The 23,975-nt window shown below is 42.4% G+C and overlaps 1 protein-coding gene across 2 annotated transcripts in view; it reads left to right on the forward strand.

The window, feature by feature from the left end:
* Positions 1-23,975, forward strand: part of creb5b (cAMP responsive element binding protein 5b) — a 461,587-nt gene that overhangs the window by 407,343 nt on the left and 30,269 nt on the right. For both annotated transcript variants that reach the window (XM_041184407.1, XM_041184408.1), the window contains exon 9: positions 23,213-23,524. In XM_041184407.1, coding sequence (XP_041040341.1) covers positions 23,213-23,524 — 312 coding nt within the window. The remainder of the gene's footprint in view (positions 1-23,212; positions 23,525-23,975) is intronic.

The raw sequence follows: 23,975 nt of genomic DNA on the forward strand, positions 1-23,975 counted from the left end.
GCATTCAGTAAGATCTTGGCTGATCTGATTGTGGCCTGAACACCACTTCCCTGCCTACTTAATCATAGAGTCATGGAATCATAGAAGTCTACAGCACAGAAAAAGGCCCTTCAGCCCATTGAGTCTGCGCCGGTCAAACAAGTGCCTAACTATTCTAATCCCATTTTCCAGCACTAGGCCCATAGCCTTGTATGCCATGGCATTGCAAGTGCACATCCAAATACTTCTTAAATGTTATGAGGGTTTCTGCCTCTACCAACCTTTCAGGCAGTGAGTTCCAGATTCCCACCACTCTCTGGGGCTTCCTCACATCCCCTCTAAACCTTCTGTCCCTTACCTTAAATCTATGCCCCCAGGTATTGATCCCTCCACCAAGGGGAGAAGTTCCTTCCTGTCTACCCGATCTATGCCCCTCATAATTTTGTTCACCTCAATCATGTCCCTCCTCAATCTCCTCTGCTCCAGGGAAAATAACCTCAGTCTATCCAATCTCTCCTCATAACTAAAATTCTCCAGCCCAGGCAACATCCTGGTAAATCTCCTCTGCACTCTCTCCAATGCAATCACATCCTTTTTACGGATTCCAGAACTGTACGCAATATTCTAACTACGGCCTAACCAACATTTTATACAGTTCCAGTATAACCTCCCTGCTCTTATATTCTATGCCTCAGCTAATAAAGGCCAGTATTCAATACGCTGTCTTAACCACCTTATCTACCTGTCCCACTACCTTAAGGGACCAGTGGACCTCTGTAGACACCAATGTCCCTCTGATCCTCGGTACTTCCCAGGGTCCTACCATTCATTGTGTATTCCCGTGCCTTGTTTGTCCTGCCCAAGTGCATCACCTCACACTTATCCAGATTAAATTCCATTTGCCACTGATCAGCCCATCTGACCAGCCTGTCTATATCTTCTTGTAATCTAAGGCTATCCTCCTCACTATTTACCACGCCACCAATTTTCGTTTCATCCGCAAACCTACTGATCAAATCTCCTACATTCAAGTCTAATTGTTTATACATACCACAAACACCAACAACAGTCCCTGTGGAACCCCACAGGGACACAAGCATCCAGTCACAAAAACACCCCTCGACCATCACCCTCTGCTTCCTGCCACTCAGCCAATTCTGGATCCAATTTGCCAAATTGCCTTGGATCCCATGGGCCCTTACCTTCGTTATCAGTCTCCCATGCGGGATCTCATCAAAAGCCTTGCTGAAGTCCAAGTACACTACATCAAACGCATTGCCCTCATTGACCCACCTGGTCACCTCTGAAAAATTCGATCAAATTGGTCAGACATGACCTCCCCTTAACAAAACCATGCCGACTGTCCTTGATTAATCCCTTCCTCTCCAAGTGTAGATTAATCCTGTCCCTCAGAATTGCTTCCAATGGTTTCCCCACCACTGAAGTTAGACTGACTGGCCTGTAGTTCCCTGGTTTATCCCTTCCTTCCTTCTTAAATAATGGTCCACATTGGCTGTCCTCCAGTCCTCTCGCACCTCTCCTGTGGCCAGAGAGGTATTGAAAATTATTGCCAGTGGCCCTGCTATCTCCTCCCTTGCCTCATTTAATAGCCTGGGATACATTTCATCCGCACCTGGAGATTTGTCTACTTTAAGCCTGCCAGACTACTTAGAACCTCCTCTCTTTCTATGCTAATTTCTTCAACTATATCACAGTCCTTCTGCCTGACCTCCATACCCACGTCTTCCCTCTCACTTGTGAACACTGACACAAATTACATCTTCCGACTCCAGACACAAATTATCACTATGGTCCTTAATGGGCCCTACTCCTTCCCTAGTTATCCTCTTACTCTTAAAGTACTTGTAAAATAACGTTGGATTTTCCTTTATTCTACCTGCCAATGTTTTTTTCATGCCCCTTTTTTGCTCTCTTAATTTCCTTTTTAAGTTCCCCCTACATATTCTATACTCCTTTAGGGCTTCCGCTGTTTTGAGCCCTTGGTATCTGCCATAAGCTTCCCTTTTTCTCTTTATCCAGTCCTGTATATCCCTCGACATCCAGGGTTCCCTGGATTTGTTGGTCCCATCCTTTGTCTTCACTGGAATATGTTGGCCCTGTACTCTCCCTATTTCTTTCTTGAATGAGTCCCACGGCTGTGACACAGCTTTACCTAAAAGTAGCTGCTCCCAGTCCACTCTGGCCAAATCATATCTGATCTTTTTAAAATCAGCCTTACCCCAATTTAGAACTCTGATTTCTGGTCTATCCTTGAATCTTCAATCTAATGGAGTTATGATCATTATCTGCAAAATGCTCCCCCACTGATACCCCTACCACTTGCCTGGCTTCATTCCCTAAAATTAAGCCCAGGACTGCCCCCTCTTTTGTTGGACCTTCTACATACTGGCTTAAAAAGCTCTCCTGGATATATTTTAAGAATTCCGCTCCCTCTAAACCTATCACACTATAACTAACCCAGTTAACATTGGGGAAGTTGAAATCTCCCACTATTACTACCCTATTATTTTTACACTTTTCTGAAATTTGCCAATATAATTGTCTTGGAGGCAAGCATAGGGTTGGGTTCAGGACTCGGCGAGCCACTGAACATGAGTCAGCTATAAGCAGGCCAGGTTGAAAGAATGGTTCATTTGTCAGTTCATCAGAGGGCTCTGCAGAGGAGTAAGATGAGGACGTCAATGAGACAACATGCAAATGAGCACTGAATTGGCCTGCATACCAATATGCTGAGTGCATTAGCTGGCCCAGCAGAGAGCCAGCCTCCTGTCACTGTCAAAGAGCATAGAGAAGTCAGGCGGCAACTTGGCAGAGGGCATAAGGTGAAGCTTGCCCTTTCCACAGCCTCTGCTCCATCTCCTTGCCATGCTGAGGACCCAGAGGCATTGCCACTGCTGTCCCCATGTCTGTTGTAGCTTTTGTACAGGCAGGTCATCTGCTCCTCTGCCATTCCTGCAGTCATTTGGCAACAATCTTTGGAAAATGCACCAAAGCACCTTTAAAAATACTCCAAACAACTTTCAGACACTCCCCAGGAGAAAAAGATGCCAATAAATACCCTTTGTCTCCCTTGTTATTTAAGAATCTATCCACCCCTGCCTTAAAAATATGCAATGCCTCTACCACACTCTAGGAAGAGAGTTCCACAGACTCATGATCATCTGAGAAAAAAAGTTCTTGTCATCCCCATCTTAAATGGGAGACTTCTTATTTTTAAACCGTGTCCGATAGTTCTGGTCTCTCCCATGTAACGATACATCCTTTCAGCATTCACCCTGTCAAGACCCCTCAGGATCTTTGTGTTTCTATAAGATTGTCTCTCATTCTTCTAAATTCCAATTGGCATAGACCCAACCTGCCCAACCTTTCCTCATAATATAACACCACCATCACCACCCACCCCGGCCCCGGCTGATCCCAGGTATCTCTGAACTGCAGACACTTTATGTGGTCTTCACAACTTACTTTCCTACTTATATTTGTGCTTTTTGCGCTATCAGCAAATTTATCAACTATATATTCTGTCCCTTCATCCAAATTATTGATATAGATTGTAAATAGTTGAGGCCACAGCATTGATTCATGTGGCACTCCACTTGTTACATCCTGCCAACCTGAAAATGGTCCATTTATGCCTACTCTCTGTTTCCTGTTAGCTAGCCAATCCTCTATCCTTGCTAATATGTTACCCCCTACATCATGAGCTCTTATTTTGTGTAATAGCCTTTAATGTGGCACCTTATCAAATGCCTTTCTGAAATCTAAGTACATCACATCGCAGGTTCCCCATTATACATGATGCATGTTACTTCGTCAAAGGACTCTAATAAATTAGGCAAACACAATTTTCTTTTAACCCATGTCCCCAGAGAATTAGCCTGGGTCCCTGGATTATGAATCCAGTGACATTACCACTATGCCACCATCTCTAACCACTAAATAATTTGTATCTGTAATGGCAATGATGGCATTCTTATTGAACTTACTGGTTCCATCAAGAAACCCAGGCCCATATTTTTACTCCCAGTTCGGGTACACAGAGATGGGCAAATTACTGGTAGTACAAATACGATCTTTAAAAAAATGGCTGACCACGGGTTATATTTTTGTCCTGGAGGGTGGGCTTGGCTGGATTAGAAGTCGGAAACCTGTGCAGAGGTGGGCTGGGTGGAAGGCCTACCTTTGTGCTCTAGCACTGAGTTGAAATAAATTTTTAAAAAGAATAAAACAAAAGACAGCCCTCCATCCCTTACTGTCACACATATCCCCCATGCCACATCCATGCCAACCTATGCCACCTCATGCTTTCACCCACAAACCTTGGCCCCTCATATCCCCTATGCCAATGTATGCCCCTCTGTTCTCCAAAGTCCTTCGTATTCCCTATGCCAACCCATGACCCTCTACCCACAGCCATGGATCCTTATATCCCACATGCCCCCAACATCCCATGACCCTTTACAGTCCCATGCCAAATTAGTGCCAACTCATGCCAACCCATGTCCTCCCACCCACCACCCTTTGCCCTTACCCCCTCCATGCCAACTCGCCTAGTATCCTTTGATAGTTCCTTGACAGCTTTGAAAGTTCCTTGATAGCTTGATAGTTCTCTGACAGCTTGACAGTTCCTTGATAGCTTGACAGTTCTTTGACAGCTTGAAAGTTCTTTGACAATTCCTTGACAATTGGACAGTTTTTTGACAGCTTGATAGTTCTTCGACAGCTTGGCAGTTCCGATTAGTTCATGCACTTTTTATGCACAATCATGTTTACTTTTAACAATCCCAAAGGGTGCCTTACCTCCACCTAAGGGTACCTTAGCTCCCCCAACGGTGTCATGGGACCATATCCAAAGGAGTACCTCACCACTTCAAAGGGGTACCCTGGCTATACAAATGCATGGCTATCCAAATTAATCCACCAAGTGTAGACCTCCTCCTACCTAGCCTAATCTGCACATCCCGGGTTTCACACTCCTAGCCTACCAACTCCCACTTCAGTGGAGGCAGCTGCCTCCACAAACTGCGCAAGTGCAAACCCCAACCCACTCCCGCCCCCATGAAAATGGAACATGCTCTGCCCTGGAGCCATTTTCCGGATTTTCACCATGACAGAGAGCCTCTCCATCACGATGAAATTCTGGGCCCCAGTGTTTACAAGTTGCTTCAGCTCCTTTGATTTGGGGAACTTACATGGATAATTGAAACCTCCTGGTTTACATTCCAACTTCAATGCATTTTCCAAGATGTCTTGAGACAAACTGGCTCCTCCAGATAGATCCAAAGTAGCCATTATGTTCCTTGGTATGAATACCGTTTATCACCATCCCAGCAACACAATAAAACTTCCCTTTTGAACAGCAACTACCCCAGGTCTGTTTGAATTGTGCTTATTTCAGTGTTGTTTACCTGTTTCCTAAACCAGGTGCTTCCATTATCTTATTTTTTAAATTTTTACTCAAAACATATACATAGTGAAATTAGAAGTTTTCATATCAAGATTCTGAAGGGGCTTGACAGGTTAGATGCTGGCTGGGGAATCTAGAACATGGGGGTACAGTCTCAAAATAAGGGAGCAATCATTTAGGTCTGGGATAAGGAGAAATTTCTTCATTTGAACGGTTGTGAATCTTTGGAATTCTCTACCTCGGAGGGTTGTTGATGCTCCATCGTTGAATATATTTAAGGGTGAGCTAGACAGAATTTTGGCCTCTCAGGGAATCAAGGAATATGGGAAATGGGCAGGAAAATGGAGTTAAGGCAAAAGATCAGCCATAATCGTACTGAATGGAAGAACAGGCTTAAGGGACTATATGGTTAACTCCTGCACCTACTTCTTATGTTCGTATCACAGGCTCAGTCTGGCAGCTATGTTCCTAAGGGCTCAGTCAGGTCAGTCAGTGATAGTGCTGCTGAACCACTTTTGGTAATCAACATTAAATTTCCCCTTCCGCCAGCGAGCACATTCTGTTGCATTACATATAAGCCACCTGGGACCTACATTTTCTGCAACCTGCAGAAACAGCTGGCAGTGACCAGTTTAAACACTGCATTCTGACTAACAGGACACAATTCACTAAAGAATCCATCATCAACAACAATGCTTCAAAATTAGAGATTATTCTAACAATTTGTCCTTCTGGAAAAAATTAGTGAATCAATGTAAATCTGTCTTATCTATTTTATACTGTTGAACTCAAATAATTCTGATTTCATGTGGATGAATTTCCTTAGGATCTCCCCGCTGGAGAGTCAGCAAGATACCACTGACACCCAGAAACAGGGGGGAGAATCTTCTGTTTGGCAAGCAGGGGATGGGCCCGCTCGCCAATGCATAAAATGACGTGGGTTAATGTCGGACGTGCATCCTGACATCACCCCGCTTCATTTAGATTTTCAGTTTGGCGGACGCACAGGGCAGGATGAGGTTTCATGAGGGTGTTAAAATTTTTATAAAATGTTTAAATAAAAGAAATTGACATGTCCCAGCTCACGTGACAGTGGCACATGAGTGGACGTATCAGTAATTTTTTCCCCTCCTTTATTGAAAATTTCAAACCAGAGCAGATCTCCCTGAGGCAGCGTTTTGCCTCTGGGAGATCTGTGCGCTCTTTTGCGTACATGCGCGAAAGTGCGCACTCCCGGCTCAGGGAATCCCTCTCCTCCCACACAGGGAGGGTATAGCGCTTCCTGATAGATGTCACGCTGGATGGGCCTTAATTGGCCCACCCACGTAAAATGGCGGCGCAGCCCTCCCGCTTGCGCCTGCTCCTGCACATAACCCCCCCTCCCCCAACGGGGAACAAATGTTGCCCAGGGTTTCTACTGAAGTTATGAAGGCAGAGTGGGAGTGTTTTTGAGAAAATTGACCCTTCGTCATGACACAAGCTTTCAGCTTTGAAGAGCTAAAACAATTGCAGAAACCTCAGTATGTTAGAATTTATTTTTGGATCATCAGAACTGCATTTAAAAGTCAAAGCTGATCTTTTGATATTCATCCTTATACACACAGTGTGTGTCTGCAATATAAATAACTAGCTATGTCAGTGCTTTCTGATAGCACCTGATAAGTGTGGTAAATGTATGCAGTTTTACCTAACCCAGTCTGTAAACTATTTGACTATGGTCTTTGCAGTTTTCATGTAAATCATCAGAGCACAGCAGCAGACAGACTGGAACTAGCAGGGCTTGGCCTGTGACTGGAGAATGTACCCTCTGCTGATAAACAAGTTGTATGATTCAATTAATAAACAGCTTTGACTGGAGCCAGCTGGCATACTATCAGAATGTGCGATAAATTATCACCCACTGCTGTAACCTCGCAAGTGGAAAAATTAAGTGTCTACTCTTTTTTTTTGGAGATGTTCCAACTAACCAGCCATGAGACAGTCTTATTTGCCATTTTGATAATGTATTATTAAGTTTCTAGACTGTAGTGATCAAGCAGTTCCATGACATTCTGTAGGGAAAATCTGCTTGGCTGCTGAAGCATGTCCTATCCTGAATGTGCCAGTAAATTGTATACATTGACATGTTACTTGTTGAGCAGTTTTATTATAGCCTGACCTGATAACATAAGGGCTGTAGTTATTGCTTACTGTTATCATGAATTTATATGCTCATGCCAGTTTGTGTCTTGGAGACTGTTGTTGGAATGAATATATATTCCCTGAGTGTTTAGCCATCCTTTTTCCTGACATTAATATCAATACTAAGCTAAATATGCATGTTCAGATATCCCTAAAAGTTAAATTTATGTATAACTAAATTTTTAACAAGTTAAGCACTTGTTTAAAAACAACAAATCACATTTATACACTGCCTTTAATATAGAAAAACGTCTAAACAGAAATAGACTCCAAGCCAAAGAACAAGGTATTAGGAGGGATGACAAAAAGCGTGGTCAAAAAGCTGGGTTGTAAGGGGAGTCTTAAAGGAGCAGAGGAAGATAAAGAAGCAGAGAGGTTTAGGGAGGGAATTCCAGACTGTGCAGTTGAGGTGGCAGAAGGTTGTCAGGGTGGAAGTGATTAGAGTTAGGGATAAGGGAGGCCATGAAGGGATCTAAACTTTAAGACATATGTTGATCAGTGTTGGCAGGAATGATGGGTTTTTGGGACTGGTGCAGGATATATTAAGTAACAGAATTTTGTTTTCGCTGAATTTTATGGAAGATAGAGATGTGTAACGGGCCAAGATACCACTGGAAAGACGAGTCTGGAGGTGATTAAGACAGATGAAATTTTCAGCAGGAGAATGACTGTCATAGGAACAGACAGAGGCAGGTCACATTATGGAGGTGTAAGGAGGCAGTCTCCAGCAACAATGAACATGAAGTGATGAGTATTTCTTCATGTAGCGCTTGATTCAGCAACAACGCTGTGTTTAATCCAAAATAGCTGATTGCCATTCGGAGAGGGCATTGTTGAAGTGATAATCACCAAAATGTCATGCAGCCTCTTTAATGGGCCCTAGCAGGCAATGAGCCTCTGAACAGCTGTTCATAGCAGTAGCTTCAACTGCTTTACCAACAGGGTGTCTTGCACAAATCTTGAGTGAAGCCAGCATGGTAGCTTAAGAACCCATCCTTGCCACCTTGGAGGCTATTTAACACTTAGGCCTGAATTTTACCTTTGGTGGGCGCACCCGATTGGTGGGCCTGGGAGCGGTCGGGGTACAGACCCCTGACCAACCTATTAGCAGCCAGCCAGCATGAAACACGTGTTGAAAAGTTCAGTGATGCCAGGGTTGGGTGGGGGAAGAAGAGGGCAGGCGATGATGTTTCCACGAGTGCGGGTGTGCATGCAAGAAAGCTCCCTGAAGGTGGCAGCTGCCTCATGGAGCTGCAGACCTGAAAAAGCTAAAATAAAGGTTTAAAAAGCTGCAAAAAAGTGTCCACGCATCATAATCAATTGCCTGAAAACGTAGCTGGTAAAATTGCTGTCCACAGATATTTATTTTTATTTTATTTCATCACAGAAATTTCATCCCATCCTTGGACGAGGTTTGATGAAAAATACAAAGGCAGCCTGGCCGATTCACCCATCTGCCAACTGTAAGGTTGGACGGGCCACAAACAATTGGAGACAATTGTGCCATTAACGGGCTTAATTGCCCTCTTAATTGTCAGTGGGCACGCTTCTATCTTTTGCACACACCTGCTGAGTGAAATATCACGCGATGACGTCGGAACACTTGCTTCTCAAACGATTTGACACCCAGTTGGGTCAGATACACACCCACCCGCGGGACATAAAATTTAGCCTCTAAAGTTATTGATGAAAATTGCCCCCTTCATGTTCATTTCTGCTTTCTGAAATTTTTGAGTGTTTGGTTAAGTTATCTATTGTCCAATTTTTCCTGCTTCTTCTTTTTAGTCAAGAGAATCAGAGCTTACCTACTGCCAGTGTTAGATTAGGCAGCTTTAATCAGCTGCCAAGGGAAGTGCAGAGATCTAATGATAACTTTTCTGATTTTTTCTTCATTCTCATTCCCACCCTCAACTTAGTTTCTCTCCACACTGGTATGCCTCAGATTGAAAATTCAAGCAGATTGGGAAATTGACCCTAGGGGCAGAGTTTTACTGGTCGGGCAGATGGCCCGACATCAGGAGGCAATGAATGTAATCAGTGGGACTTTTCCTGAATTTTATGGGTGGCAGCCAATTAAGTTGCTGCCAGGGTAGCCATTCTATTCAGGATGGCAGCTTTTTCCCAAGAGCTACAGGCCTAATCAGAGCCAGCAGCTCAGCAGCCTCAGCAAAGCTACCAGGAGCAGTAGCCATTGCTGAGGAAGGTAGGGCCCTGCAGGCTGAAGAAGGTATGCAAAGAATACCTTTAAGAAATTCACAGGGCCAAAAAGTGCTGGAGGGAAAACTCCTCCGGGGATATTGCTGGGGCCATGGGGTTGCCTTTCCTACCTGCGGCCCCCTCTTTGCTTTAAAAATCCTGCTCCCAGGCTACTGCTGGGAGGTAGCCACCATTTGGCTGGTGGCCTCCTCACCCAGTGTGATGGGGGGAAGGGTGGGGCAATCCGCCGTTGGCAAAATGGTGACGGCACAGTAAAATGTCCCTGAATGGGGCCTTTACATATGTAAATTGGTTGCCCATCCCTCCTCCCCCTCACCTTGGGACAGGCTTCTCCTCCACCAGGACTTCCTGCACCACATTTGAGAACCTGTGGACCCTCTCCCATGTTTCCTGAGCCAACATGTAACATGCCTCTGTGTGCCAATCTGGGCACTCTACATCTTCAATGGAAGTGGGTGTGAGGAGTAAAATTGGCCTGTTCATTGCTCAGTTGCTAAATCTACACGTTTCTTGTTTACCACCTTCCGACAAGTTCCGACAAGTAATTAGCAATTATAACCAAAGTTATGTGCTAAGAGGCATGTCTTATTAGCACTACACCCATTTAGCATCTGAACCATGTTCCAAATGGTACAGGGTCAAACAGATTAGAGAATTGAATCCGGGGCTCAAAGAGAGGTGTGGGAAGAAAGGGTTTCAATTCATGTGGCACCTGCACCAGTAATCAGGAAAGAGGGAGCTGTTCTGTTGGGATGGGTTCCACTTAAACTGGGCTGGGACCTGTGTCCTGGTGAATGGTATAACTGAGGACATAGTTAAGGCTTTGAACTAACAGAGTTGGGAGGGGCGGCACAGAGGGAGAGTTCCAAAGTTGGAAAATTTAGAAACCTAAAGAGGAAATTTGAAACAATAGAACTGTATGTGCCATAGCTTGGCATAGGGTGCATGAGGGGCCATTGGGAGTAGGTGGGGTGCCATGGCTTGGCATAGAAGGCATGAGAAGGACCTTTTGAACTCACCTTTTAAAAGATCCCCTCATGCAGGCTAGGCTGCACGACTCATCTGAGAGGCCATGAACCACGACTCTTTAAAAACCTGCCCCGACCCAATGAAAATTGTGGAGGAGTAGGGCATGCCTATCTCCACAATGGAGCTGGCAAGATCGGGAGTGCCAGGTGCGGGCTTTTGACAGGAAGCAGCCCGCACACTTTAAAGGCACTCCTGAAAATCAGATAGCCTGGGAATGAGGTTGGGAATCCCGGAATTGGGACCCGCCCATCATTTTAACAGGGCTTCCAAGTCAAATTCAGCCCATGATGAACAATGATGTGTGATTTTCAGTTTTAAAAGGCGTTAATATTGACTTAAATTTTAAGTGCCCTGAAAGGTGTTGATCTGATTGCACAGCAATTGATTAAACTTTTCAGTCCCACAATTGAGACCAACGTAAGAAAAATTCTTTCCTTCGTAAGCTGCCCAAAGCCCACCAGCTATGATGCAAACTCCAGTTTACTCCAAGGCGGTTCAATGGGTGAAGATCCAGGCCATAATTTACTATAATTTTCTTCAAATAACTTATCATTCATTACCTTTATAATTTTAATATCTTTTTTAGTTACATTTATGGTCACTTTGTTGTTTTTCCTTTGCTTTCTCGGCTTTTAAATTGCAATCTCAGAGCACAGGGTGGGGATGTTAGTCATAAAATATCTGTCCATCTTTCAGCAGAATTTTTTCTGTATTGGTTAAGTCATTAGTACATTATTTCTGTTGCTGTACTAATAATAAAAGGGGGTTTCTGCAATTTTGCAGTGTCTTCTTTCAGATATATGACAGTATTTTTTAAAAACCTAGACTAGGTATGTGTTGATATTTGCACAAGTTTCCCCATGTTTATATGCTGAAAACTATTACATAATTACACTGCCTTTTGATTCTCTCTTATAACTCATTTTTTTACCTCTGCACAATGCATTTTTTGTTATTTCCACCTTTCTTCCAAAATGGATGATGAGATCATGACTCAGTCACTTGAAGGATAGTTACTGACACTTCAGAGAGTATGAGAACATGAGGGAGAGATGATTCAGTTATTTACAAAGAATTAATCATGACTCTCACACTCTTTTAAATAAATCAGTCATGACGTATCTCACTTTCTAAAACTAACTCTATTCCTTACCTTAGCTGCCCTTCAGGTGCTTTCTATCATTTACAACCTGTTACTTCAGCATCTGTCATGTCTGGTTTCTCCTCAGATTTCTGCTCCTATATTCACAGAGCTAGCTCATGGCTTTATCCTCTTCCCTTTTCAATCTACTGACTTTTTAACTGGCATCTCTCTTTTAAATTTTCATTATTATATCAGTTCAGCTCATGCAAGAATCCAAAGGCATGTTTGTATTGGAGAAGAGCCACCAAACGCAAGCATGCAGGACAACCACTATTGAATCACTCTGCAGTGTAAAGGATTAAACCTATGGAAATCAATGGAAATATATGCTGAAATTTCCTGAGGTGCTACTGGATTTCTATTGAAAAGTAAATCCAAAGAGCCAAATTTTTATCCATTTTACTTATGGAAATATGGTCTCCAATGGGCCTTGATTAGGAACATTGGTAGTAACTAGAGTGAGCAATGGAGGTCAACACACAGATTTTGCTGGTTTTCATTTCAGCACCACTATCCTTGGACACCTTACAAGAATAGGGAACTATCCTACAATAGATAATTATTCTCAGAAATTTACCTGTTATGTAATAGTCCTAGTTCCTACTTCCTAACATTTGAGGGCGCGGGAAACTCCAAAGACAGGGAAGGTGTGGATGGGGTGGGAGATTAAAGTATTAAAAAGTTGAATCTGACACCATTATGCCTCTAGTCCAACCATTTCTGGTTGTAACAGAGGTCGGTTTGTACTTTAATTATTAACATAAGGACGCGTGCCTCGTTTTGTTCACAATGTTGAATTTAACTCTAGATGACCTTGGGAACCCCGGAAGCAGACACTTGCTTGACCCATCCAATTTCTGCCCACCCTGATCTATCCCTCGAGGCCTCTGGCCTCCTCCCGAGACCTGTGATTTCTCTACCCCCACCCCCACCCCCCACCAAAAGGGCTCCTTCCCCACCAATGCCTTTGCATCCTCCCCGTGCCCCCACACCCCAAGTGCTTCAATTTCATCCCCAGCGATGAGGCTTCCAATTACTCCAACTCCACAAGGCCTCCTTTCCACGCCCCTGATCCAGGCCACTGACTTCCATCACCCAGGACTTCCAATCCCCCAAGCCTCCAATATCCACTCACCCAGACTCCAGATCCCACCCCAGGATCAGAATCACGCCTCACCAAATTGGGACCCAACACTCTCTTCCCTCAGACTGGAAGCTGCACCTCCCAGTTGGGGCTTAGATTTGCCTGATCCTGTGACATCTTCTCCAGTGTTCACTACCTGACTCGAGGCCAAACCCGTTCATCAGGCTGACCTCAGGGCGGGGAACTTGATGTCTAGGTTTCCCGCACAATACCATCCACTGACCCCCATTCCAACTCCCGGAGGGTCAAAAAGTTAAAATCCCCTCTTGATGTCAGTGAACAAGCACACTTCCCTTTAAAAGAGTACCACGTTCATGAAAAAGGATTCTGGGCCGCTTTATAAATGGTGCAATCATATCAGGATTGACAACTCTGGTTAAATATATTCCTGAAGGTTTGACCATATGATGTTTGACCATGTGACATTTGACCATGTGACATTTGCTCACAGTTTGCATGTGTTACTGTACTGAGCATCCTTCCTGTTTGTTACTGCATGGCCCATCCTGCTCACTGAGCAGTTAGGATAACTCCATTAGACAATGTTCCTGATCCAGGGCTCTGACACGGCAGTCATGGTATGCAAGCTCCTCAGAACACCTGTAGACTAATGTGAAGGGAAGGCACAGGAGGTTTCAAATTGATCCCCTCCCACCTTGACTTGAGCTGTGCAGGAGAAAAATTTTAAACTGATGGAGTGAGAAATCCCAGAAAACAGCTCTTTAAACATCAACAGCTTCACCTGAAACTCTGGCCCAGATTTCCACTCCCGGATCTGGTGCACAGAGACGGGAAAATTCCCCGCTCTGTGAACCCAACCTTTACAAATGGCTTGCCTGCAAGTCAGATTTTTGTTCTGGGGGCGGGCTGGATTGAAAGTCGGGTCCACCGTCCCAGGGCAAGTGCAGAGGCTGCCGGGTGTGGAAGCGAGCTGGGCAGAAGACCTGCCTCTGTGCACTGCATGGTATTGAAATAGATAACTTTTAAAAAAAGCAAATAACACCCCTCCAGTTCTCACCGTCACCAACCCGCCCCCCCCACCCCACACACACACACACACACACACACACACACACACTCCCTATGCACCATTCATGCTGCTTCATGTCCCCTCAGCCACACCCCAGGGCCCCTCATGCCCCCTATGCCCCCACATCCACATGGCCCTTTATAGCTTCTAGGCCAACTTAGCGCCACTCATGTCAATCCATGTCAGCCACCCACCACCCTTTTCCCTTACCCTCTCCATGCCAACTCACCTAGTATCCTTTAAAAGCTTCTTAACAGCTTTGACAGTTCCTTGACTGCTTTGACATTTCCTTGGCAGCTTGGACAACTTTGACAGCTCTTTGCCAGCTGGACAGTTCTTTGACAGCTTGACAGTTCCAGTGAGTTTGTGCGTAAAGAATGCATAATCTGTTCACTTTTAACAATCCCAAAGGGTGCCTTACCTCTCTCAAAGGTGTCCCAGGACCTTATCCAAAAGAGTACCTTATCTCTCCAAAAAGCTATCTAAATGAATCCACCAAGTTCAGACCTTCTCTTATCTGTTCCAATCTGCACACTTCAGGTTTCATACTCCTGGCCTACCAAAATCTCAGTTCAGTGGAGGCAGCTGGTGATTTAAATGGCCAGCTTCCCCCATAAACTGCACATTGCACAAACCCCAGCATGACTCCTCTCCCACTCCCAGGGAAATGGGATATTGTTCAGGGATGGGACTTCAAATTTTCAGCCATTTCTGGGATTTTCGCCACACCAGAGATCATCTCTGTCATGGCAAAAATCTGGGCCTCTGTAGCTATACTGAGTCAGCAGTTTGTTGCACCCACGCATATGGTAGTTGTGGCTCAGTTGGTAGCATTCTTGCCTCTGAGTCACAAGGTTCTGGATTCAAGTCCCACTCTAATGCTTGAGCACTCCCTCAAGGAGTGCTGCGCTGTTGGTCAGCTGTCTTTCAGATGAGACATCCCATTTGTCTATTCAAGTGGATGTGAACAATCCCATGGCACTGTTTCAAGGAAGAGCAGGGAAGTTATCTCTGGTGTCCTCAATCAACATTACAAAAACAGAATATCTGGTCATTATCACACTGTTGTTTGTGAGAGTTTGCTGTGCACAAAATTGGCTGCCACATTTCCCACATTACAGCAGTGACTGCACTTCAAAAAGTACTTCATTGGCTGTAAAGTGCTTTGAAATGTCCAGTGGTTGTGAAAAGAAGTATGTAAATGCAACTTTTTCTTTCTTTATTTCTATGTTCCTATCCCTCGTTACACAATATTTGAATTCAACAATAAAATAAACCTCAAACTCTTGCTTCTCATCGATACAACTTCTTAACGTTTGGAAATACAATGCAGTCAATCACTGCCAGTAGAGAGTCTGGGACCTGTTCACTCCACATCCAACTGTTGAAATCAACCTTTCATAGAGGGGGAGAAAATAGCAATTAAAAATAAACTTTCTGGCGTTGCCAAACCATTCTAACCGATCAAAATACACTCATGAAATCTTTGTTGTCGTAAATGAAGAGGCAGGGCAAGTATACTATGGTTTTTTTCTGTCTTGTTGGATAGTTTTCATAATCTTTCTTTTTGGTAATTAGCAGACAATGGGAAAATGATATAAGTTAGAGGTTACTCAAAGGATCACCACAACTCATTTTCTCCCGAGTTGCTCACATACGTATCCATGAAATTCATCCTTGATTTTGAGAGACCCTAGAACAATGTGGGAGGGTTGGTAGCTCTAATCAGCCTGCGTGTATCATGAGTGTAACATTGTAAAATAATGGGCTGGATTTCATATGGGGGGTGGGTGCATATTACTCATCCAACCTCCCCATTGTAAGAGTCTCCATCAGCCAACACACCTATAAGAAGCCCACCCCACAGCCATAACACGCTACCAATGGGTTAAACAGGCAAAGGGCAGAATTTTACAGCCCCGTTGTGGTGAAGGTGGGGCCAGAAACTGTGGCAAGCCATTTAAAACTCCATTGACTTTGGCGGGACCGGAAGATCCCGTCGGCAGGAGGGGCTGTAAAATTCCATCCAGACAGTGGGATTTCCACCCATCAATGGGCGGAAGTTTCGCCCTCGAGAGCTGCTGGCCAATCTTATTGGCTGGCAGCTCTAGCAGTCCCAGCAGTGCCAGAACTCAGTAGTGAGAACTGCTGGGACTGCAAGCAATTCCATACAGAACTTTGGTGGATCCCAGAGTCAAGTTGCATTTAGAGCAGGGAGGGATCAGGCAGTCTGGGGAGGAGGCGAGGGACTGGGGGCATGGGTTGTGGAGGCCAAGTTTCAATTTAGAAGCATCAAATTATCAAAGTGTAGGAATGTTTTCTCCCAGCATCTTGGGATGGGTGCCCCCCGATGCACAAAAAGGCACCTTCCAAAGTGCCTTTCCTCCCTTTCCCTTCCTGCCTTTTAAACATGTGCGTATAAAAAATGGCCTGCCTACTCCCATCTGCCTGCCCAAGCCAACTCTATTATGGCATGGGCAGTGTAATGTTTGGGCCAAATGGCTTGGTAACAAGCCCAATTGACCACTAAATATTTATTTAAAATTGGCAGGCGGGCTGCTGATTTCAGAACCCGCCCTCCCACCTACCATATTATGGGGGACAGCTCAGGGGTAGGTGGGATGGTAGTGACGCCCAGCATGCCCCCGCAAAAAACAAGCCTGAAATGGAGAGGGGTGGGGTGGGGGCATTTAAAATCCAGCAAAATGTTTGGCTTTTCTGCCCCTTCTTCTTTCAAAGCAATATAATAAGTTTGATTTTTATTTTTTTGTGAAGACAACACCCATTTATTTCCACTTTTCAGAACTGATGCTCCACAGGGAAATATTTGCAAGCAGCAGAGAAGTACCTGGAAACATTTACCCTTGCATGAACAATTGTGAATCACACAGAAAATGATGCAAACTCCAATGCCTCATGCATGCTAGATCAGTCAGGAAAGAAAATTACAATGGGAAGACTAAAATGTCTTCAGAATCAATCAGTTTTCTGATCCAGTGTATAATCAGTTATCTTCAAACTTCCAAACATCAATTTTTAAGTCACAAATTATCAAAGTACAGGAAGGCTTTCTTTCAGCTTCGTGTTCCAACACATTTCTCAAGCTTTCAAAAGATCTGTTTCATCTGTAATAAGAGAGAATTTATTCAGTATGGTCGGGAAGATGGAGAAAACATATCTTCTGAAAGCTTAGCCCAGTGTGTTGGAAATATTATTTGTGCCTTACTGACAATTTTGTTGTATATTTCAATCTAAATTGTCACCCACAAGGGTAAATAGTGATGAAGTATTTTGTGAAAGTATAATATAAAAGCTATACAAACTCATAACGTTCTGCAGCAGTACACGTCAAAGGTGAACAATTGAAAATATTACACAGACACATGAAATTCTGATGCATGCCCATGTGTACTACAACTGTTGTGAAACATATTCCATTCTAACCTCACAAGCATCATGCAATTCTTCTTTTATGCCTGCTTCCAATCTGGGTTATTCAAGGTTGACATTTTGACATTCGTGGACTTTTATGAAATGCAGTTAAGTCCTCTGGGGAAAGGGGATTAGCCTACTGTTTGAAGCTATCTCATTGTAACTGCAGACCATCATATAGAGATTACATGTGTGTTGAGTCACCCTGTTGTAGATCAAACTCAATCCCAGGTCAGTAGAGGTGAAGAGATTGCAGTGAGACAATGTCTGTTAAAATGTGTTGGGCAGCAATACAACCATTTTTCAGTATTTTCAAACAAAGAGGATTGATCAAATTCTGTAAAATGAAAACTGTGGTATTTTTAACTTTTTTCTGATATTATGTAGCTGGGTGCATTCCATTATCCTATGTAAATTTTGTGCTACATTCCTACTCTATTTCCTTCTGGGCATGTGTATCATTTCTAGTCCTATTGCCAGTTGAGAGGAGACTTTAAGTACAGTGATTTAGGTTCTCTGGAGGCCTTTAACAGTTCTAAACCATGAAAAGCTGCCATTATTTAGGTTCCTTAGCATAGATTTTGATGTGGATTGTAGAGGAGTGAAAAACAATAATCCAACATGTAATTTCATTTTCAGTAATTTTCTTCTTGTTAGCTGATGTGAAGCAATTACAGGTTTTTGAGAAGATTACTAGCAATTGGAAATGATCAATAATTTCAATAAAATAAATTGTCATTTCAGTAATATTTATTGTTTGCTATCTCCTTATTGGGAGATAAAAAAAAAGATGCTTGGCCAGTCTCCTTATTTTAGCTGTGTGTTGAAGAAAGTTGTGTGAAATTGACAAAGTGTTGCAATTTGCAAATTATAATTGTCGATACAAACAGAGTAAGAGAATGTTGACCTGAATGCTTAATATTTAGAGTTGGCCTTTGATAGTGCTGTTTGTAAAGATTTCACCTTAATTGTTAACCAGTTTATGCTTTAAATAAAAGGATCTGGAATAAAGATTTTTGAGTTCACGTCATGCATCTGCATGATTTAACCATTGTTATGGGGGTAAATTTACAAGTTTCACCCTCCATGTCAGGAATTTGGGCTCAAGGGTTAGTGAGCTCTGCTGAATTTTCCAATCTCTAATTTTATTGGACAGAATATCTCTAGGACCACACTGCTCTCTTTCCCAAACCCTCGTAATGCAGTACCTATGTCCGAAGCTATACACTGGGAAGAGAACTTGTAAAAATTACCCCTTAAGTGGTAGCCTGGTGCTGATGCACTTTTTGCAGGTACATCTGCAAATCAGTTGTTTTACAGATGATTCAGATGATCCTTTAGGAAACAGAAACAGCCATGAGAGGCTATGCTTGTGTTGGCATTATGCTTGAATTCCCAGGATTAAGTTCTAGACAAAATGGCATTTAAAAATATTTGCAATAGGTGTTCTTCATCTTTATTTATTGGAAAATACTTTTAAATGTTTGACCATTATTTCACATGAATTGCATTTTTTTTTTAAAAAAGCTTTGTATTGGATTCAAGTGGGTAGTGATTGAAAACTTTGGCATTCGTGTGTCAGGGCCAGAATTTTGCTTGGTCAGGTATGTGTTCATCTGGGTTTGACGGTGATGATTGTTGATTGACATAATGAATGTTACACTTGTTAACCACGTGGGCTAAGCAGACTGAGTTGAATTTCAGCTTTAATGAGCAATGAAGCTGGCCAAGAACATGTTGTTCAGTCTCAGCATGAAGGATCAAGCATTTCAGCAGAAATTAATGAGGCACCAGAGCCTGATCAATGATGGCTTGGATGATACTGCTTCAGGTCGCTTAGCTTCATGCTAGTACTGTGAGCCAGGGCATCTGGTTGACTTTTACACTGGGGCCTGATGAATGAAAAGCTTGCAAAATCTTGTTTATCTTTTGAAATTACTTGATTGAAGAGCAGCTGCATACAAAGCTTCTTGGTATATTCTATGTATTTTTATTAAAAATCACTGACTGGGCTGTAACATTTCACTTCAAAATACACTGAAAAGTCCTATGCCATGTTCTACCTCTGGAACAAAGTGTCAACATTTAATTGCAATACCTGTTACTTCAGTCGGTGACTCTGTGATAAGATTTTTAGCAGTAAATATTGTGTAATGTTCATTCTGAAAATAATAGCAGCAATATAATATATTGAGGGTGCAGTATAAAAAAACAGGCTGGGCTGAATTTTCAGCCCCCCTGCGCAGAAGGAACAGAATGGTAGTGACCTGAAAGTACAAGAACTTACCACCCACTGCCAATGTTGTGGTGGCCGTTTTGCTGGGGTTCTCTGAGGAGGAACCCAGCCAGCTGATTGGGAACATTTAAAATGGGGTTCAATGATGTCAAAATACAAGCCCTCCTACCCCTTTGAGTATATTCCATTATTTTACCTTTTATTGATGTTAAGTTAATGGGCTTGTAGATTCCTGACTCAGTTGAATCATCATTTTGAAATATAGATGCCATCTTTGCCTTCTTTCAGTCCTCATCGGTACTTAAGGAGTTCCCAGAATGATAGCCAACGCCACAAAATTTTCCATTGTTGCCTCCAGCTCAATAATTGCGTTAGTCTTAAATGCTGACACTTTATTCAGTACTTCTGCAACGCTGATTTCAAAATCCTCTAGGATGCAGGGTATACTACAGTACTTGGATAAAAAGTTACAGTAGTGTTATCATCTCTAGTGAACACTTGTAAAAATACATTCCTTTAATATTTAAACTATTTTATCTTCTTAAATGTTCCTCTTACTTTTGTATTTTATAGTTTTCATTTTCTCTCCAATTGCTCTTATTATCTTTAATATTTGTAGCTGAACCCATTTCTAGAATTTATTTGGACTTCTGATATACCTTTTATTTCATTATAGCAAATTTATACATTTCTCCCGCTAGTTTTCTCTCCTTTGTATATGCACAGATTTTATGCCCTTTTTTATTGTTTCTGTTTTAATTTATCACGAATAAGCATTTTGGTGAATGCTTGTTTATCTTACACTTGCATTTCTTGGATAGATAATTTATCTTGCATACTCAACATATTATTTTAAATGTGCACAATTTGTTAAATGGGATTCTTTCATTATTATTTACCAGTTAATTTACCCTCAATGTCATTTTGGTTTTTAATATATATTGGTGTTTCTTTTCCTCTTTGTCTGTTTTTCTGTTTTTTTCCTCTCTTGACTGTCTGTCTTTATTGGAGCATGTTGCACACCAGCCTCATCCCTTAACTGGATTTTTTTTTTCTCTCTTGTCTATAGTAGACTATTCAGTGTGCTATTAGTGAGGGTCATTTTAACTTTCGGTGAAAGTATACAAGGGGTAATACCGATTTGCTTGCCAATTATACAGTCCTCTCCGTTCACTTAAATTGAAAGAAGAATGGGACATTTGAGTAATGGGCAGCCACTCCGAAATTACCAATTTAAGCCATCTCTAAAAGTTAAAATTACTCCAATGATTTTTCTTTTTATTTCTTTTTCCATTTTTTTTTAGCCTCTGTTTCTCATTCTTTTTGTTTATCACATTTGGCTTTGCATTACCACCCCCACAATTGTTGTGTTTGCTGCAGATGGAACTTCCCCTGAGGACCTGAAACAATCCAAAAAATCTAAGTGCTGTGTTTTGGTGGCAGCAATTATATAATAGCAGCACAAAAACCTGTTGAACAACAAAGTTTGCAGTTTTCCTGATAGCAATGAATGTGGGTCCTGAATTCCTGTCCTGATGTTTGTGTATGCTGTATTTATCACACCTTACTTCTAGTTATTTTACAGCAATATATAATTATACAAAAAATGTGCTGGTTTATATCTTCAATAAAATACTGACTCCAATGAGAAATCTACTAGATTCAATGGTGGTTGCCACACAGATTGCAAAGGTCACTCTTTGCAGAGATATCATCTTTTTCTATTTAATACAGAAACCTTTGGGTAGCAATTAGAATGCAATTTGTCCAGTTTTCAGATCTAAAATGGGCGCAACAATGATGAATTTTTCAGTGCTAAATTTATTAGGGACCTTTTTTAGGCAGCCTTGGCAGCCACTTAAAAACACGGGCAAGCCTCATTTCAACATTGACATGAGGGTCCAGCTCTGACCTTTTGAACTGTTGGCTAAAATTGTAAGAATTAATCAACTTGCACTGCACCGAATAGAGTGACCTAATCCAGCAGTCCTCAATGGCACAGCCTGCCTCCACAATATTACGATGGCTGCTGCTAGCCCACGTTTACCTGCCTTCCATTCGCCATCTGCTTTCCCCTTCACCCCCTGCACTGTACTGCACTGACCTGCAGATCAACTTGCTGTCCTGGTGGACAATATTGGGGAGAAAAGAAGCAGCAAGCTGCATTATTGGCACCAGCAACTGAATGCTACTATTAAAAAAAGAATCAAGGACTAATTTCTTGTCATCCTAGGGTTTCCATCTTCAGGTACAGATATCCTCATTGTGCAGGTCCCCTAATTTTGTAGCAATAAATTGTATTTTGACATATTCAGTTTTGTGGCTTGTACTCAGTAGTATCACTGATCCATTTTTGAAGTATATCGCTGCTCAGTTTGTTATCTTCTTATAAGAATATGAAATATGGTTGTTTTCTTTTAATAAACTATTAGAAGCAGCCACTGTTTTCAGCATGCACATGAATATCTATTTTTTTGTGAAATAGCAATGTCTGGTGTCCTAAATTAGTTTTATTTATGTAGCTACACACATTAGTCATGATACGCCCATAGTTAGTGCTGTAAGTGTAGAAACTGAATTTCCAGTTCGAATTACCATAGGTATAAGCCTGTCATTTGTTCCCCACAGCTGGAGCTTTGTCCTCAAGAGGCCCAATTCCAGCTGTGTATTCAAGTTGCTTTCCTGGATGGGGTGGGGGGGTGGTGGGGTGGTGGAAGAGGGATGGCAACAAAGTAATTTTCTTTGTTTCAACTTGACATAATTCTCTGTTCAGACAGTTTTCCTGCCATCTCTTCAGTAGAGCTTTGTTCTGTTGTAACCTAATCAATGCCAGACCTCTGCCAGGCAGTTATTTGAATAATGTACTGGTAACCAAAATGCAGCAAGCAGCAGGAGGATAGGTTTATTGCCCTCTGAAAGGAGTATCCATGCCATTAGATACCAAAATGCAGAAAGATTCAAGTTTTTACTTTCATTACCACAAACTATTTTGAATACATTTGGATAATTCCTTTTTTTTATATTTTGGTGCTCAAGAAGGCATGATGAATACATTTGAAAGATTACATTTTTGTTTTGTTCAGAGAATGTAATGATTATTGCTGTAGTGACATTAGAAAGAAAATCTTTGGCTCAGAATCTTTAAGAGCAAGAAAATCTTTGAAAAGGGACTTTTTAAAAAGAGCACAGATGCCAGCCAATGAAATGCAAAACATTAATCTTGTAATGAAGTATGATTACACACTTTTTAATACCAGCACGACTTCTACCATTTACTTTGACATCTGGGGGTTTTGGATACTGAGGAGAGAATGTGTATAACATCTTCAATATGGCAAATTTGAAAAGCAATGAGGTTTTAATTAGCATTCTTTGCTTTGTTTTTTTTTCAGAGGCTTAAAGCAGCACTGAGTCAGCACCCTACGGCTCTGTCAAATGGAAATATGAACATGATGGGTCAAGTAATGGAGATGATGACATCCAGGCAGGAGCAGGCACCACAGCCACACCATCACATGCACTCACATCAGCACCAGCCTCCCCCTCACCATCCTTTCACACATCAGCAGCAGCCGCACCCACATCAGCATCATCCTCACCATCACCAGCAAAATCACCCCCATTCTCATCCACACCTACACACACACCCCCCACAACACCAGACCCCTCCACTGCAACCTCTACCCACAGGAGCACAAAGTCAGGTAATTCACCTAAGGGTGCTTATAGACTGTATTACAGGTATATGGTCATACCACTGGGCAAAATGGAAACTGATGCAAAAACAAACAACAATCATTCAATCATGGGATGTGGGCATTGCTGGCTATCTTCTATTACCCATCCCTAATTGCCCTTGTTTAGAAGGTATTTTTAAGTGTCAACCACATTGGGTCTGGAGTCACATGTAGGCGAAACTACGTGAAGATGGTAGATTTCCTTCCCTAAAGGGCCAGATGGGTTTTTATGACAATCATTTCATGGTCACCTTCCAGATACTTATTGAATTCAAATTCTACCATTTGCTGTGGTGGGATTTGAACCTGGGTCTCTAGGATATCAGTCTAGTGACAATATCACTACGCCACCACCTCTCCATCAATAGATGTTAATAGCATTGCAATAGGGATCTTCTTCACCAATTAAAAGAAAAGT

Source organism: Carcharodon carcharias, chromosome 3 (assembly GCF_017639515.1).
Source record: "Carcharodon carcharias isolate sCarCar2 chromosome 3, sCarCar2.pri, whole genome shotgun sequence".
In the NCBI taxonomy this organism is placed as follows: domain Eukaryota; kingdom Metazoa; phylum Chordata; class Chondrichthyes; order Lamniformes; family Lamnidae; genus Carcharodon; species Carcharodon carcharias.